The sequence below is a fragment of the Eptatretus burgeri genome, chromosome 9 (genome assembly GCF_056783735.1).
Source record: "Eptatretus burgeri isolate ZD-2024b chromosome 9, Ebu_testis_v1, whole genome shotgun sequence".
Lineage (NCBI taxonomy): Eukaryota > Metazoa > Chordata > Myxini > Myxiniformes > Myxinidae > Eptatretus > Eptatretus burgeri.
In genome coordinates this window covers 93,996,622-94,011,969 of record NC_140969.1, presented here as the reverse complement: position 1 = coordinate 94,011,969, position 15,348 = coordinate 93,996,622, and the positions used below count along the sequence as shown (strand labels likewise).

The following is a 15,348-nucleotide window of genomic DNA, read 5'->3' as shown; positions in this document are numbered from 1 at the left end:
ATGGATCTCATACAGCGGATAGGGAATCACCTTAAGATTATGCATATCAAATCTCATCCAGTTCCATCTACTGATAACTACTCGGTATCCATTTGAATGAAAAGTACCGAAAATGCGGTTTGAAATCAGAAATCCCCAAAGTTCGAGGGGGTGCTGTGGGTGAACAAATATCTAAATCGAAAATCCGGCTCGATCGTTTGTGCACAATGTATTCCAGACGATTAGTGTGAATTTTCATAACCATCCGACCATAACCCGAGGAGGAGTAGCATTTGGCGCGAAGGCACCTCCAGCTCTCGCATATTATCGATTTTTGCACTAATTGACCTTTGACCCCTGACCTAAGCGAAATCGGTCAATATGTCATGAGGCAAAGTTGTAGTACTCATTGAGTACCATGAACCTGCAAAGTTTCATTCGTATCGATGCACTCACCTGGTCGCTCGGGGGCCTTCAAATTTCGCCAAATTTGGCGAATACCCTAATTGTAGGGGGCGCTGCGAATAAAGTATTCCATATATCGCAAAAAACGGAATATGTTTGATAGAGCATCACCTGTAGATCATTCGTGCCAAATTTCATAACCCTACGTGGGATAATGGCTTTCGGAATTGATTTTGCGTGAACGGTACTGATTTTGAAGGTTTTTCGGTTGTTGCTAGGGGACCAAAGCGTCCCTAGCAACCATCACAATTTCCAAAGCACTAGGTCATAAGATGTACCTACCACCCGAGTTTGGTCAAAATCCGCCCACGTTTACTACCAATTATGCTGATGACAAACGAACAAACATCCAAATAAACAAACAGACAGAATTACTGACAATAAGGGTCACCTATTTCGGCGATCTAACAGAATAACAAAATCGACTAACCAATATACTTGAAAAATCTTCGATTTTGCGAGTAACGAGAAAAAGTCGTGCAGAGCACGATACTTGCAAAATCCACCCCCTCCTCTCCAAAGGTGCCCGTGGATACATGACATTGTCAATTTCATTAAGATTAAAATTCACATTCTTAATCAAAGTTCAGGTCAATGAGATGAAAACTGATGATTTTTCAGACTGAAATTGATGATTTTAGAAGTTTGACCTTTGACCTTTTGACCTCAAAAATAGTTGGTTTCCAAATTCAGCGATGAAATTTGCAAATCTTGTTCAAATTTCAAGTCAATCATATGAAAATTTACGATTTTTCAAACAAATTGATGATTTTAAAAGTTTGACTTTGAGTTGAGCTTTGACCTTTGGTCCACAAAAATAGTTGGTTTTCTAATTCAGTGACGCAGGCTTATGCAAATCTTGTTCCAATTTCAAGTCAATCGGATGAAAAATGACGATTTCAAAAATTTAACCTCAAGATGATCTTTGACCTCAAAATCAATAGGCTTCTCCATTGAGTCTACCTCTGCAACTTGGTAAAGTTTGTGAGCTGTAGGTCACACCTGTAGGCGAGCGTGACCGTGACTTAGAATTGCGCAAAACCTCTATTGTGCAAAATACTTGCAAAATCCATAAAACAAATTTGACCTCAAAAATAATTGGTGGTTGAATTCATTGACCAAATATGCAACTCCTCTTCAATCTTCAAGTGAATCAGATGAAAATTGACAATTTTAGAAATTCGGTCTGTGTTGTCCTTTTGGCTCATGGTGACCTCGAAAATAAATAATTGGTGGTTGAATTCATTGACCAAATAAGCAAATCCTCTTCAATTTTCAAGTGAATCAGATGAAAATTGACAATTTTAGAAATTCCGTGTGTGTGTGTGTGTGTGTGTGTGTGTGTGTGTGTGTGTGTGTGTGTGTGTGTGTGTGTGTGTGTGTGTGTGTGTGTGTGTGTGTGTGTGTGTGTGTGTGTGTGTGTGTGTGTGTGTGTGTGTGTTTTTTTGTTCATAAGGCATAACTCTGTCTCTGTCTCTGTCTCTGGACATATCCGGACGGTGGTTATGTCTGGAAGGTGTTTGTCTCCGGACTTCTCTGAGCGGTGTTTGTCTCCGGCCAGCTTGGCTCCAGACGCGTCCCGGCGGTAATTAATGCTCCACCGCATATCTGCCTTCCCTTCCTCTCTCCTCACACTGTCTTTCCTTCCCCCACCCTTCCTCGCTCCCCCTTCCAACTATCTCCTCGCTCTTCCTCTCTTTCACCCCTCTCTCCCTCTTCCCTCCTCTTTTTCTCCCTCCCGTCTTTGGTATTCCAATCATCAAAGTGACGGGTGGTATTTGCTTGTACTCCAATATAGCGGAAACCCAAATCAAAACATTAAAGCTCGATTCCGAAACCCAACCCTAATGCCGGCCACACCCCGTTAATTTCCCCATCCACACCCTTTTGAGGTCTTTAAAAAAAGTAAAGCACAAAGCTTTTCGGTGTGCTCTCTTCAGGTGAAATTCACACAAAGTGAATGAGGTAAAGAAGAAAAACAGTCCACGAGACACCGATCAACAAGGTCAATTCCAATTGGATGTTCTCCACTGATGTGTCATCAACTCCCAACGGTCTAGGTGGGAGGAGCCTGTTCAGTGTTCAGCTCTCCAATTGGAGGCTGCAGAGTTTGAGGCGGAGCCCCAAAGGTTGTAGAATCCTCTTCATCAACATCTGTGATCGTGAGATGAGTTCACGTTCCTCTTTTTTTGCACAAATAAGCAAAGCGAGTGGAAAAACTCTTTTTGCCAACAAAACATCGGATCCATGGAATAGATAAATGTTGCTTCAAGTATTCGGAGATGTGTTATACTTCGTCCTCATCTCAATATCTTGAATGCATCTCATCTCAATATCTCAAATAGGTGTCTAGTGGACTGTTTTTCTTCTTTCCCTCATTCACTGTGTGTGAATTTCACATGGAGAGAGCACAACGGAAAGCTTTGTGGTTTTCTTTTTAGTCTGTTTTATGGCAATGTCCTTCAAATGGTTCTGTTTATGTCTATATTAATTTTTTGTAGTTACAATCATCTTTTTAATCAATGAGTCATTGTATCAGAATGATGGAGCACATACAGAGAGAATGAGTGATTCATTTATATTGTAACTACAGTACTGCACAATAAAACCGGTATATTAAGCGTTTAAGAACGAATGCTTCACTGTGGACGGATAAAACGACTTTCAGGCCACCCTGTACACAAATATTACATACCATTATATAATAACATATTATACATGGGATGACGACACAATGAAAACTGAAATGGGCTTGTTTAGTACCAAACGCGGTTACCATGACAACAATGCTTGCAGCGTCACAAAGGCCATCGTCGGGATGCATTGTGTGTTTACCTTTGAGAACATTAAGACCATTCCGCCGCATTCGCTGCGACAATGTGGTCGTACCTTCTTGTGCTCTTGAGTTTTTTCGAAGAATTTCAAGAAGATATGTTTCCGGCACACCTGCAAGTGCGTTCTGGAGTGTGGACGATAAGGAAGTCTTTCCAGGTAAATGGGAAACGGAGAGAAAGACCATCGCTGATGGATAGAGGTTAAAGGGTTAAAGATCCCATTGATTGGTATGAAAATGAAGTTATCGGAAGGGAGCAGATTGTGATATTAATTAAATAATGACGGTTTGATGACGGTGTGAACTTACATCTCGTTACAAGGAAACCAAAACCTGTTCTGGAATGCTCGATCGAATTGGTGGGGCCTGGGGTCAGAACGTCAGGTTTCAACTTCAGTTTGAAAGGATCCCATTTACGGATTGTGATGAAGGATATTGATTCCTGTTTTCATTGAAATCACATTAATTTATTAAACTTGTTATTTCCGTGTCCACAGATCTTTGGGGAAGGTTCTGTTGTCGGCCCGATGGACGTTGGAGACCTCATGTCGCTGTGGGAGAGATTTGAACATGCTGTCGGGATCATCTCCATGGTGACACTTATCATCAACTTGCTTTGGGCGATATACTTATGGAGGAACAAACGGCTTCGGTAAACCTCTTCACAAGTCTTCATTTTATGATTGATCTTCAGATTAAGAACGGCAAACTATGATCCCGATGGACCTCTCGACTGATGAATATGTTGTTATTGGAGTTTGTATACCTGGTGGTACTCTGATACATTTGCACGATGCAGAGAAATGTTCTCTCAAACGAAGTTCTGGTGATTCTTGTGTGTTCACAGAAAGGACAAGAAAGTGGATGGAGAAGATGAGGCTGATGGGGAGGATGAGGATGTGGAAGATCATGATGACGACGATGACGAATGTGACTGTGAGGATGGAGACGACGAATGTGATTGTGACGATGACGATGACGGATGTGATTGTGACGACAATGACGGATGTGATTGTGACGATGACGATGACGAAGGTGTTTGTTCCGATGACGATGACACATGTGATTGTGACGATGACGATGACGGATGTCATTGTGAGGATGGAGACGACGAATGTGATTGGTCCGATGATGATTCTCATTGAGGACAAGGGACACCAGGTTCGCAAGGGAGAAGGGGGGGAGGCTTTATTTTGTGTTGTCCAACTTCCAGGAGTTTGATTTCATTTTCGTGATAGTTTTTCCAAGTAGTTTTCGATTAGATAAGGTTACTAGCACAGTGTGCCCACCCTCTGGGTGGGTAGAGTTTGCACATCACCTGCTGAAAAGAGAAGTCTGTGTTGCAAAAAGACTATTTTGATGTTTGATTGGTTTGTGTTTAAAGGGTTCTAAAGGGGTTGAAGCAGTTCAAAGGGTGTAAAGGTTGTACAGGATAGAAATGGGTCTATGGGGTCTCAACGGGTCTAAATGATCTGCTGGTATATATGTCGAAGGGGTTAAAGGATTTACGGGAGTATAAAGGGTCATACGGGGTCTGAAGGTCTTAAGTGTCAACAGGGTCGAAATGAGCAACAGCAACAACAGAAGCAGCACGGTGTTGAGGGGCTGCAGGAATAGCAGAGCCTTCATTGTGATCACAGGCTGCAACAGCAACAGAAACAACATGTTACTGAAGGGCTGGACCAGCAACAACAGAAGCAGCACGGTGTTGAGGGGTCATACTACATGCAGGACCTTCAACAGGTGAGCACTCTTCAATACTTTACGGCAGTTGGGGTGACCACATTCGGTGCAAACACAGCAAACCCCAAGATCGTGTTGTGAAGCTGAAATACATTTTGCCACTTGTTCTTTTATCGACATTGCGGTTTATACTTCCTTCTTTGAAGAAGAATGTTCTTAATTGTGGAGATAATTGTAATTATTATTTTGGTGGGAAGGTAACTTATTGACATGGTCATCGCCACGCAGGATAAATCACAAGAAGTTTAACTCCCCTCGATTGGATTATTCATCTTTTCGTTGTTACCTGTTCCATCAGTGCATTACTTTCTGTGCCCTTTCCTGAACAAGTTATCAAACTGATGAAGATATCAGTGTGTTTCATGTTTTATGTTTTTCTTGTTTTTTTTTTTTTTTCCAAAGGCCCCTCCAGAAGAGGTGCTCGTTAACTCCCCTCCACCCTCTCGAATGAAACCATCCTACCCGTTGGAATGTAAGTTGCCAAAATTCTTGCTTTACATTACAAATGATTTCAAACTTTGTATAAACTAAATGTTCTTCACCCCTATCATGTCCCATTCTGTCTGTGTCTCAGAAGCGTTGGGAACAAACGAATGTTTTGCTGCACTCTCAGCCAGACAAGCACCAAACAGATCATCCAATTGGTGAAAGTCTGGCACGAGTGTTAATGTAACCGTATACAAGTCGGTGTGTACAACTGGATGATCATTAAAATTAACGAGATGACCCATGATGATCATTGGGTTCCCATTGTGACAGCGGTTGATGAAAAAATCATTTCAAGAAAAATAAAAGATAGCTCCATCGAACTATACCGCTGAGGTTGTTTGTATTGATCAAATTCTCCGGAAGAGTACTTGACTGAATCGGGAATTGATTTGTTATTTTTTTTTTGTTGCCCAATTTGAACGAAACTTGATACTGCACACCGCAGGAGAATGGTGAGTAAGGTGGCCCTAAAATTTTTGCGCTATCTTGTACCGTTTTGGCTGTATTTCGGGAACATACATATATAAATATATGTAAACATACAAGATGAGAGTTTCAGTAATATATAGATTAAATCGATGAATGTTCGTCGTTAAATCGAAGCAGGTCGGATGTCACGTGGCAATTTTCCAGCTTCTTCCTCACTTCATCTGCCGTGACCAAGGCGAGTGGATTCTCGCCGAAACGTCTCCTTCACCAACGAGTAGGAAGTCCAGCTTTTTCAATGATAAACTTTCACTGTATTCAAATTAATTGTTTGAAAAACTTTAATTAAAACCCAGTGGGACTTTGTGATGAAGAAAATCAAGATGTGAAATTGAAGGCAAAAGAAAAGGAAAATTGAACTGACATGCAGAAAGCAATGGAGAGAGAGTACAGTGTTTCCAGGATTGTGTCGGAAGGCATGATAATGATGAAGATTATGATGACGGTGATGTTGAGTGGTTTTCACTTCCTTTTGCTGATATGTTTGCAGAGACCCACAAAACGAGTTCCACCTTGACCCAGCATATGAGTTCTACCTTAATGAACCACAAAACGAGTTCTACCTTGATGACCCACAAAACGAGTTCTACCTTGATGACCCACAAAACGAGTTCCACCTTGATGACCCACAAAACGAGTTCCACCTTGATGACCCACAAAACGAGTTCCACCTTGATGACCCACAAAATTCGGGAAAATGAGGAAAAGAGTTTTGCCTTGATGGCTCAAAATTTGAGACCTCCCTTTGGAGACTCGAAAAGTGGTTTCTATCTTGGAGACCTTTGGAGTTCCCAACCTACCTATCCTTGTCGTTCTTGGTTGGATGGTGCTTGATGAGTGGTAAGTTCAGGTAATTAATAATTATTAATGAAATTATATATTACTTAATTCGATATTTGACATGTAATGTATTTATTTATTTTTTTCAGCAATATCAAGAGAGTGCTGGGAAGACCTGAGATTTCTTGAGACAAATTTACAATATATCTCCTCCTTTCCACTTCTTCAAACTTGAAAGAACTGAAACTTCATTCTTAAGACAGAACCGGAAGAAAAGAAAATTAAAAAAAACTTTGAGTTGAAAGACCGCATTCACCGTGTACTGTTATTGAACGACTTGAAAAAAAATTATTAAACTTTAAAAAAAGAATCATTCGTTGAGTTGTTTAAAAAAAAATTGTGCAAAAATGATTTATGATCTTGGGATTAGAGTTGGGTTTGGGGTGTAAAGGTTAGGGTTGGGATTGGGTTTGGGGTGTGAGGATTAGGGTTTGGGTTTTAATGTTAGGGTTAGTGTTGGGTTTGGGGTGTTCGGGCTTGGGTTTGGGTTGTTAGGGTTTAGGTTTGGGGTGTTAGGGTTTGGGTTTTAATTTGAGGGTTCGGGTTGGGTTTGGGGTGTTAGTGTTTGGGTTTGGGCTGTTAGGGTTTGGGTTTGGGGTGTTATGGTTTGGGTTTGGGTTGTTAGGGTTTGGGTTTGGGGTGTTAGGGTTTGGGTTTTAATATGAGGGTTAGGGTTGGGTTTGGGGTGTTAGTGTTTGGGTTTGGGCTGTTAGGGTTTGGGTTTGGGGTGTTATGGTTTGGGTTTGGGTTGTTAGGGTTTGGGTTTGGGGTGTTAGGGTTTGGGTTTTAATATGAGGGTTAGGGATGGGTTTGAGGTGTTCGTGTTTGGGTTTGGGCTGTTAGGGTTTGGGTTTCGATGTAAGGTGAGGGATGGGCTTCATTTTCTTATTTTATTGTGAGTTTTGTCTTTTGTAATTCCTGTGAATAATATAAAGCTAAAATCTCTTCTCCTTTAAAACATATCGACAGAGGTCTGCAAAAGTATTCACCCGCTACCAATACTTCCACATTTAAAAGGATTACGAATAATGCAGAAACAATTTTTCCAAATGAACTTTTGTATTCATAACTGAAAATATCAAACTAAATACTGTTATGAGTCCATCGGTCAATGTAAAAAAATTAAATCTTGTCATATTTTTGTATATAATCTTGGCAAATGCATTTACATTCCTCTAAATAGTATTTAGGACATAAAAAAACATGTTGCCAGTTTTTCTATTTGGTCCCGGGGTGATTTCTGAGCAAAAGTATGAAAAAAATTTTTAGTTGCCGTAAAAATATTTTTAAATTTTTGGGGAGCCAGACTTTTGGCAAATGCATTTAAATGCATTTCAATTCATCCAAATTATCTAGTAAAATACGAAAACAAATATTGCCAATTTTTGTTTAGGTATTTTGTGCCCTCAGAGTCAAAATATGGTTAGATTGTTTAAAAATTTAATAATACAAAATACTACACTAATTCTACGAACAACTGATATTTTATGATTTTAGGTAACATACTGGGCTGCAGTCGTGGATCTAGGAAATTTCAAGGGGGGGGGCACCGGGCCCGACTCACGAGTGCCGAAGGCACGAAGTCCGTGGGGGAGGTCTGGGGGTCCTCCCCCATAAAATTTTGAAAAATAGGCACCCGGAAATTCGTTTCTGCGGCTTGCTTGAGGCTCAGCAGAATGTCTAGCAAAGCTGGAGTGTATATGTGAGAAAATTTGGCATTTTTTTAGTCTGTGGGGGGGCCCTGTGGGGGGGGGGGGTCGTGCTTTGGTCGTACCCAAAGACTCTACTCAAGTTCTGTCTCACAGGCCCTGAGCTGGCACGCCTCTCTGCAGAGACCGAAAGACTGGCTGCACTATCGAACAGTGTTATAGCACATCAACACCACTGCCTCTCCCAGGCCAAAGTTCGTCGCCAGGAACGAGCTATTGCACAGCTGAAGACGGTGCCAGCACAATGCAACATCTTAATGGGGTCCAGTACTGAGCCTGATCCCCAGGCCATGACCAGCTGCATGTTCAAGCTCCTATCAAAGGAGATACTACCCAACAATGCCAAAGAGAGCATCCTGTCGGCAGAGCAGGTTGGCATGGGTGCCTATCTGAGATTCGTTAAAGAACGTCTGACTGGCAATGAAAATCTATGGTCCAAGATGACAAAGGTCAAACTGCTGTCTTGGAGTGCATCTGCAAAAGAGATCAAACTGAATGCTGGCTCCGAAGCTGATACTGAAGGCAACATCATCACTCTTTGCCAGGATGCTGGTGATAGCGCGGTCATCAAGAGAGGACATTGATTTGGAAGCAGTGATTGGCACTCACGAGTTTGCATACACAAACCGGGTGTTGATGAAACCAGATGGATCGATCCACCCAACAACTGACAAAAGCACAGTAATCCACCTGCTGGACCGAAGAGAAGGGGTGCTGTCTCATAGTCGATGGAATGGCAGTCTTGCAGGAGTTGATGGCGTTCAAGAACTTCAATAACTGCAGTGACCTTGGCACATCATATGTCAAGATCATCGACTCAAAAGCTCGAGGCTATGACCAAGTTAGGGTTATCTTTGATAACTATACCAAAGTATCTTCACTGAAGGAAGGCACAAGAGAACGGCGCAGAGGCAAGTCAAAGGGAATCCGATCCAACATAGTACAAGGTTCAACTTGCATCAGAGACAAAGGTACTTTTCTCGCAAGCAACGACACAAAGGATTCACTCACTCTGTACCTGGCTCAAAAACTCATCGACATGAGTACTGCTGGGAACCTGGTGACCGTGGCATGCAGTGGTGTCGTGACAAATTCCGACTGCCCTGTCTCTACAGGTGTGAGCACACATGAAGAGGCAGACACTCTCATGATTCTACATGCAGTGGAAGTTGCAGAAACAGGACTCAGAGTCCACCTATACTCCCAAGACACTGATGTCCTACTCCTGGCTCTTCGCAGGGTGCCACAACTGGGAATCGAACCAGCAGTAATCATGGGCACCAGGGAGCGCCGTCACAAAGTCATGCTGAAACCAATCTGTGACCAACTTGGTCCAGTTAAAGCATCTGCTTTAATCAACTGGCACGCACTGACCGGTGCAATACAACTGGACACATACAAGGAAAGGGCAAAAAGGGATGCTTCACAGAATTCCTTCCATCAAGCCCCATGGTACTTGCTGCACTGGCTGGGCTTGGAGAAGGAGCAGAACCGTCCGCTGAAGTGGTCAAGTGCTGTGAAGAGTTGTTGTGCGCACTATTCTGTCCTAGACGACTCCACATCACCCAGGCGAAGGACCTCAGGTGGCAACTCTTCAAACTACTGAAGCCTGAACAAGGAGTGGACAAACTACCACCTACCCATGGTGCTTGGTTGGAGCATATCAGGCGAGCACATGTACAGGTGAGTGTTTGGTCACAGGACCTGGTCCTAGACCCAGTCATCCCCAACCCTCTGGAGCTTGGATGGCAGCAGCAAGATGGTCGACTGGTGCCAGTGCTGACCGAGGAAGAACCATCTCCAGATGCAGTTTTGCAGATGACGCGATGCAGCTGTGCATCCACAGACAGGACATGCTCAGGAAGGTGCTCTTGCAGACACCACAATCTTGTCTGCACCGAACTCTGCCACTGCGCGGGAGATGAGGACAAATGTCACAACACACAACCCACTGTAATTGGACAAGATGAGGAAGAGGAGTAACGTAAGGAGCAAGGACTCAGGTGTAAATATATGTGGTTTGAAGTGGGACACATTGGTTCACAATAGGAGTGACTGATGTTTGCAAAATTCTTAAGGCGACACTTTGTCCATTGGAAATTCACATGTTCATCTTTTTGAGACTCCATGTGCTGGTACTTGTCGTGAAGAATTATACATTATTAGCATTTAACTGCACAATATTCACACACAGGGACTCATGACGATATGGAAACACACTCTCAGAGTGGATTGGATCATCCTGATCATTTTAAGGGGTCACACGGTATACTTACTAAAGAAACTAAATTTTTGGTCAAATATCACATTTTTCACACCAAAGTTTATTTTGTACCAAAAATGACCCTGGGACCACACAGACAAACTGGCAACAACATTTTTTTCTGATCAGTGATGTATTTAGATGGAATTAAACACAGTTGCCAAGATTCTACATGAAAATTTGTTTTTTTTTACATTGACCGACGGACTATAGAGCTGAAGGAGGTTACATGTCAGGAATACCTGCAAAAAACATGCACAAAGCAAAATTCACTGGTTCCGAAAGCATTCACCCCTTACATCAGTACTTGGTGGAAACACCTTTTACAGCAGTGACTGCTATGAGTGTTTTTGTGTCGGTCTCGACCAGCTTTGCACAGTGAGCTGGTGACATCTTTGGCCATTCTTCAAGTGAAAATTGCTCTAGTTCTGCCAAGTTTGATGGGGATCGTCGATGGACTGCAATCTTCAAGTCTTGCCATTAATGTTCAATCGGGTTCAAGTCAGGACTTTGCCTGGGCCACTCAAGAACATTCATTTTTTTTCTTATTCAACCACTCCAGTGTGGCTTTATCTGTGTGCTTCAGATCATTATCCTGCTGAAATGTGAATCTCATACCCAGTTTCAGATTCATGGCTGACTCAAGCAGGTTTTCATCGAGGATTCTCCTGTACTTTGCACCGTCCATTGTTCCTTCTGTCTTGACAAGCTTGCCAGTCCCTGATGATTAAAAGCAACCCCATAGCATGATGCTGCCCCAACCATGCTGGACAGTAGGGATGGTGTTTACTGTGTCATGTGAATTGTTCGTCTTGCGCAAAGATGTACTGCTTTGAATTTAGACCAAAATTTAAAATTTCTGTCTCGTCTGACCATGAAACCTTTCTCCACATGCCTACAGTATCATTAAGATGCTTTTTCGCAAACTTCATAAGAGCTTTTAGATGCATCTTTTTCAATCATGGCTACTTTATTATCACCTGTCCATAGAGGCCAGCCTTGTGAAGGGAACGAGATGTTGTTAATTGATGAACACTGACTCCCATCTCGAAAATAGATCCTTGCCAATCTTTCAAAGTCATTGTTGGATTTACAGTGACATCACGAACCAGTTTGCTGCTTTCCCAGCTGCTGAGTTCGGATGGGCGACCTGACATGGGTGGAGTATGAGTAGTATGATACGTCTTTCACTTCTTAATGATGGAGTTCACTGTACTCAGAGGGATAATGAGTGACTGAAACTTCATATAACCCTCTCCTGAACAGTGCTTCTCCACCATTTTATGTCTGACTTATTTGGAAAGCTCCTTGGTCTTCACGTTTGCCTTGTTGGCAGACAAAGTGAGTTGCACCTTAAAACTCCTTAGATAAGTTAGGGAGATTCAGTGACCTGAAATTTATATCCTCTTCAAATTTCAAGCCAATCGAATGTAAATTGCACATTTTAGTAATCTCACCTCAGTTGTTGACCTTCGACCTGTGGTTGATCTTTTGACCTCAAAAACAAAACGCTTCTTCCTTATGACAAACTCTACCATGAGCTGAAGTTTCGTGAAGATCGGTTAAAAATTGTGACCTGCAGGCGACAAACAAACAGACAAGCCGGTCGGCGGCGATGGGTCGCCAAGGATGGAAACTATAAGATAAAGAGCAAAATGGATGTCATACAGCGGATAGGGAATCACCTTAAGATTATGCATATCAAATCTCATCCAGTTCCATCTACTGATAACTACTCGGTATCCATTTGAATGAAAAGTACCGAAAATGCGGTTTGAAATAGGAAATCCCCAAAGTTTGAGGGGGTGCTGTGGGTGAACAAAGATCTAAATCGAAAATCCGGCTTGTTCGTTTGTGCACAATGTATTCCAGACGATTAGTGTGAATTTTCATAACCATCCGACCATAACCCGAGGAGGAGTAGCATTTGGCGCGAAGGCACCTCCAGCTCTCGCATATTATCGATTTTTGCACTAATTGACCTTTGACCCCTGACCTAAGCGAAATCGGTGAATATCTCCTGAGGCAAATTTGTAGTACTCATGGAGTACCATGAACCTGCAAAGTTTCATTCGTATCGATGCACTCACCTGGTCACTCGGGGGCCTTCAAATTTCGCCAAATTTGGCGAATACCCTAATTGTAGGGGGCGCTGCGAATAAAGTATTCCATATATCGCAAAAAACGGAATATGTTTGATAAGCATCACCTGTAGATCATTTGTGCCAAATTTCATAACCCTACGTGGCATAATGGTTTTCGGAATTGATTTCGCGTGAACTGTACCGATTTTGAAGGTTTATCGGTTGTTGCTGGGGACCAAAGCGTCCCTAGCAACCATCACAATTTCCAAAGCACTAGGTCATAAGATGTACCTACCACCCGAGTTTGGTCAAAATCCGCCCACGTTTACTACCAATTATGCTGATGACAAACGAACAAACATCCAAATAAACAAACAGACAGAATTACTGACAATAAGGGTCACCTATTTCGGCGATCTAACAGAATAACAAAATCGACTAACCAATATACTTGAAAAATCTTCGATTTTGCGAGTAACGAGAAAAAGTCGTGCAGAGCACGATACTTGCAAAATCCACCCCCTCCTCTCCAAAGGTGCCCGTGGATACATGACATTGTCAATTTCATTAAGATTAAAATTCACATTCTTAATCAAAGTTCAGGTCAATGAGATGAAAACTGATGATTTTTCAGACTGAAATTGATGATTTTAGAAGTTTGACCTTTGACCTTTTGACCTCAAAAATAGTTGGTTTCCAAATTCAGCGATGAAATTTGCAAATCTTGTTCAAATTCCAAGTCAATCATATGAAAATTTACGATTTTTCAAACAAATTGATGATTTTAAAAGTTTGACTTTGAGTTGAGCTTTCACCTTTGGTCCACAAAAATAGTTGGTTTTCTAATTCAGTGACGCAGGCTTATGCAAATCTTGTTCCAATTTCAAGTCAATCGGATGAAAAATGACGATTTCAAAAATTTAACCTCAAGATGATCTTTGACCTCAAAATCAATAGGCTTCTCCATTGAGTCTACCTCTGCAACTTGGCAAAGTTTGTGAGCTGTAGGTCACACCTGTAGGCGAGCGTGACCGTGACTTAAAATTGCGCAAAACCTCTATTGTGCAAAATACTTGCAAAATCCATAAAACAAATTTGACCTCAAAAATAATTGGTGGTTGAATTCATTGACCAAATATGCAACTCCTCTTCAATCTTCAAGTGAATCAGATGAAAATTGACAATTTTAGAAATTCGGTCTATGTTGTCCTTTTGGCTCATGGTGACCTCGAAAATAAATAATTGGTGGTTGAATTCATTGACCAAATAAGCAAATCCTCTTCAATTTTCAAGTGAATCAGATGAAAATTGACAATTTTAGAAATTCCGTGTGTGTGTGTGTGTGTGTGTGTGTGTGTGTGTGTGTGTGTGTGTGTGTGTGTGTGTGTGTGTGTGTGTGTGTGTGTGTGTGTGTGTGTGTGTGTGTGTGTGTGTGTGTGTGTGTGTGTGTGTGTGTGTGTGTGTGTGTGTGTTTTTGTTCATAAGGCATAACTCTGTCTCTGTCTCTGTCTCTGGACATATCCGGACGGTGGTTATGTCTGGAAGGTGTTTGTCTCCGGACTTCTCTGAGCGGTGTTTGTCTCCGGCCAGCTTGGCTCCAGACGCGTCCCGGCGGTAATTAATGCTCCACCGCACATCTGCCTTCCCTTCCTCTCTCCTCACACTGTCTTTCCTTCCACCACCCTTCCTCGCTCCCCCTTCCAACTATCTCCTCGCTCTCCCTCTCTTTCACCCCTCTCTCCCTCTTCCCTCTTCTTTTTCTCCCTCCCCTCTTTGGTATTCCAATCATTAAAGTGACGGGTGGTATTTGCTTGTACTCCAATATAGCGGAAACCCAAATCAAAACATTAAAGCTCGATTCCTAAACTCAACCCTAATGCTGACCAAACCCCGTTAATTTCCCCATCCACACCCTTTTGAGGTCTTTAAAAAAGTAAAGCACAAAGCTTTTCGGTGTGCTCTCTTCAGGTGAAATTCACACAAAGTGAATGAGGTAAAGAAGAAAAACAGTCCACTAGACACCGATCAACAAGGTCAATTCCAATTGGATGTTCTCCACTGATGTGTCATCAACTCCCAACGGTCTTGGTGGGAGGAGCCTGTTCAGTGTTCAGCTCTCCAATTGGAGGTTGCAGAGTTTGAGGCGGAGCCCCAAAGGTTGTTGTAGAATCCTCTTCATCAACATCTGTGATCGTGAGATGAGTTCGCATTCCTCTTTTTTGCACAAATAAGCAAAGCGAGTGGAAAAACTCTTTTTGCCGACAAAACATCGGATCCATGGAATAGATAAATGTTGCTTCAAGTATTCGGAGATGTGTTATACTTCGTCCTCATCTCAATATCTTGAATGCATCTCATCTCAATATCTCAAATAGGTGTCTAGTGGACTGTTTTCTTCTTTCCCTCATTCACTGTGTGTTAATTTCACCTGGAGAGAGCACAACGGAAATGTTTGTG

At 42.2% G+C, this 15,348-nt stretch overlaps 1 protein-coding gene across 2 annotated transcripts; it reads left to right on the top strand.

The window, feature by feature from the left end:
* Window positions 1-3,062: 3,062 nt before the first annotated feature.
* LOC147020647 (uncharacterized) lies at window positions 3,063-7,106 on the top strand. 2 transcript variants are annotated; one of them, XM_085896721.1, is made up of 6 exons: window positions 3,063-3,435; window positions 3,775-3,929; window positions 4,125-5,020; window positions 5,423-5,492; window positions 6,486-6,835; window positions 6,925-7,106. In XM_085896721.1, exons 1-3 carry the CDS (start codon window positions 3,322-3,324, stop codon window positions 4,420-4,422), a joined length of 567 nt encoding a protein of 188 aa, XP_085752847.1. In that variant the 5' UTR covers window positions 3,063-3,321; the 3' UTR covers window positions 4,423-5,020; window positions 5,423-5,492; window positions 6,486-6,835; window positions 6,925-7,106. The 2 variants fall into 2 exon arrangements, with proteins under 2 accessions (XP_085752847.1, XP_085752848.1); XM_085896722.1 differs by lacking the exons at window positions 6,486-6,835; window positions 6,925-7,106 and adding an exon at window positions 5,595-5,876.
* Window positions 7,107-15,348: the final 8,242 nt, after the last annotated feature.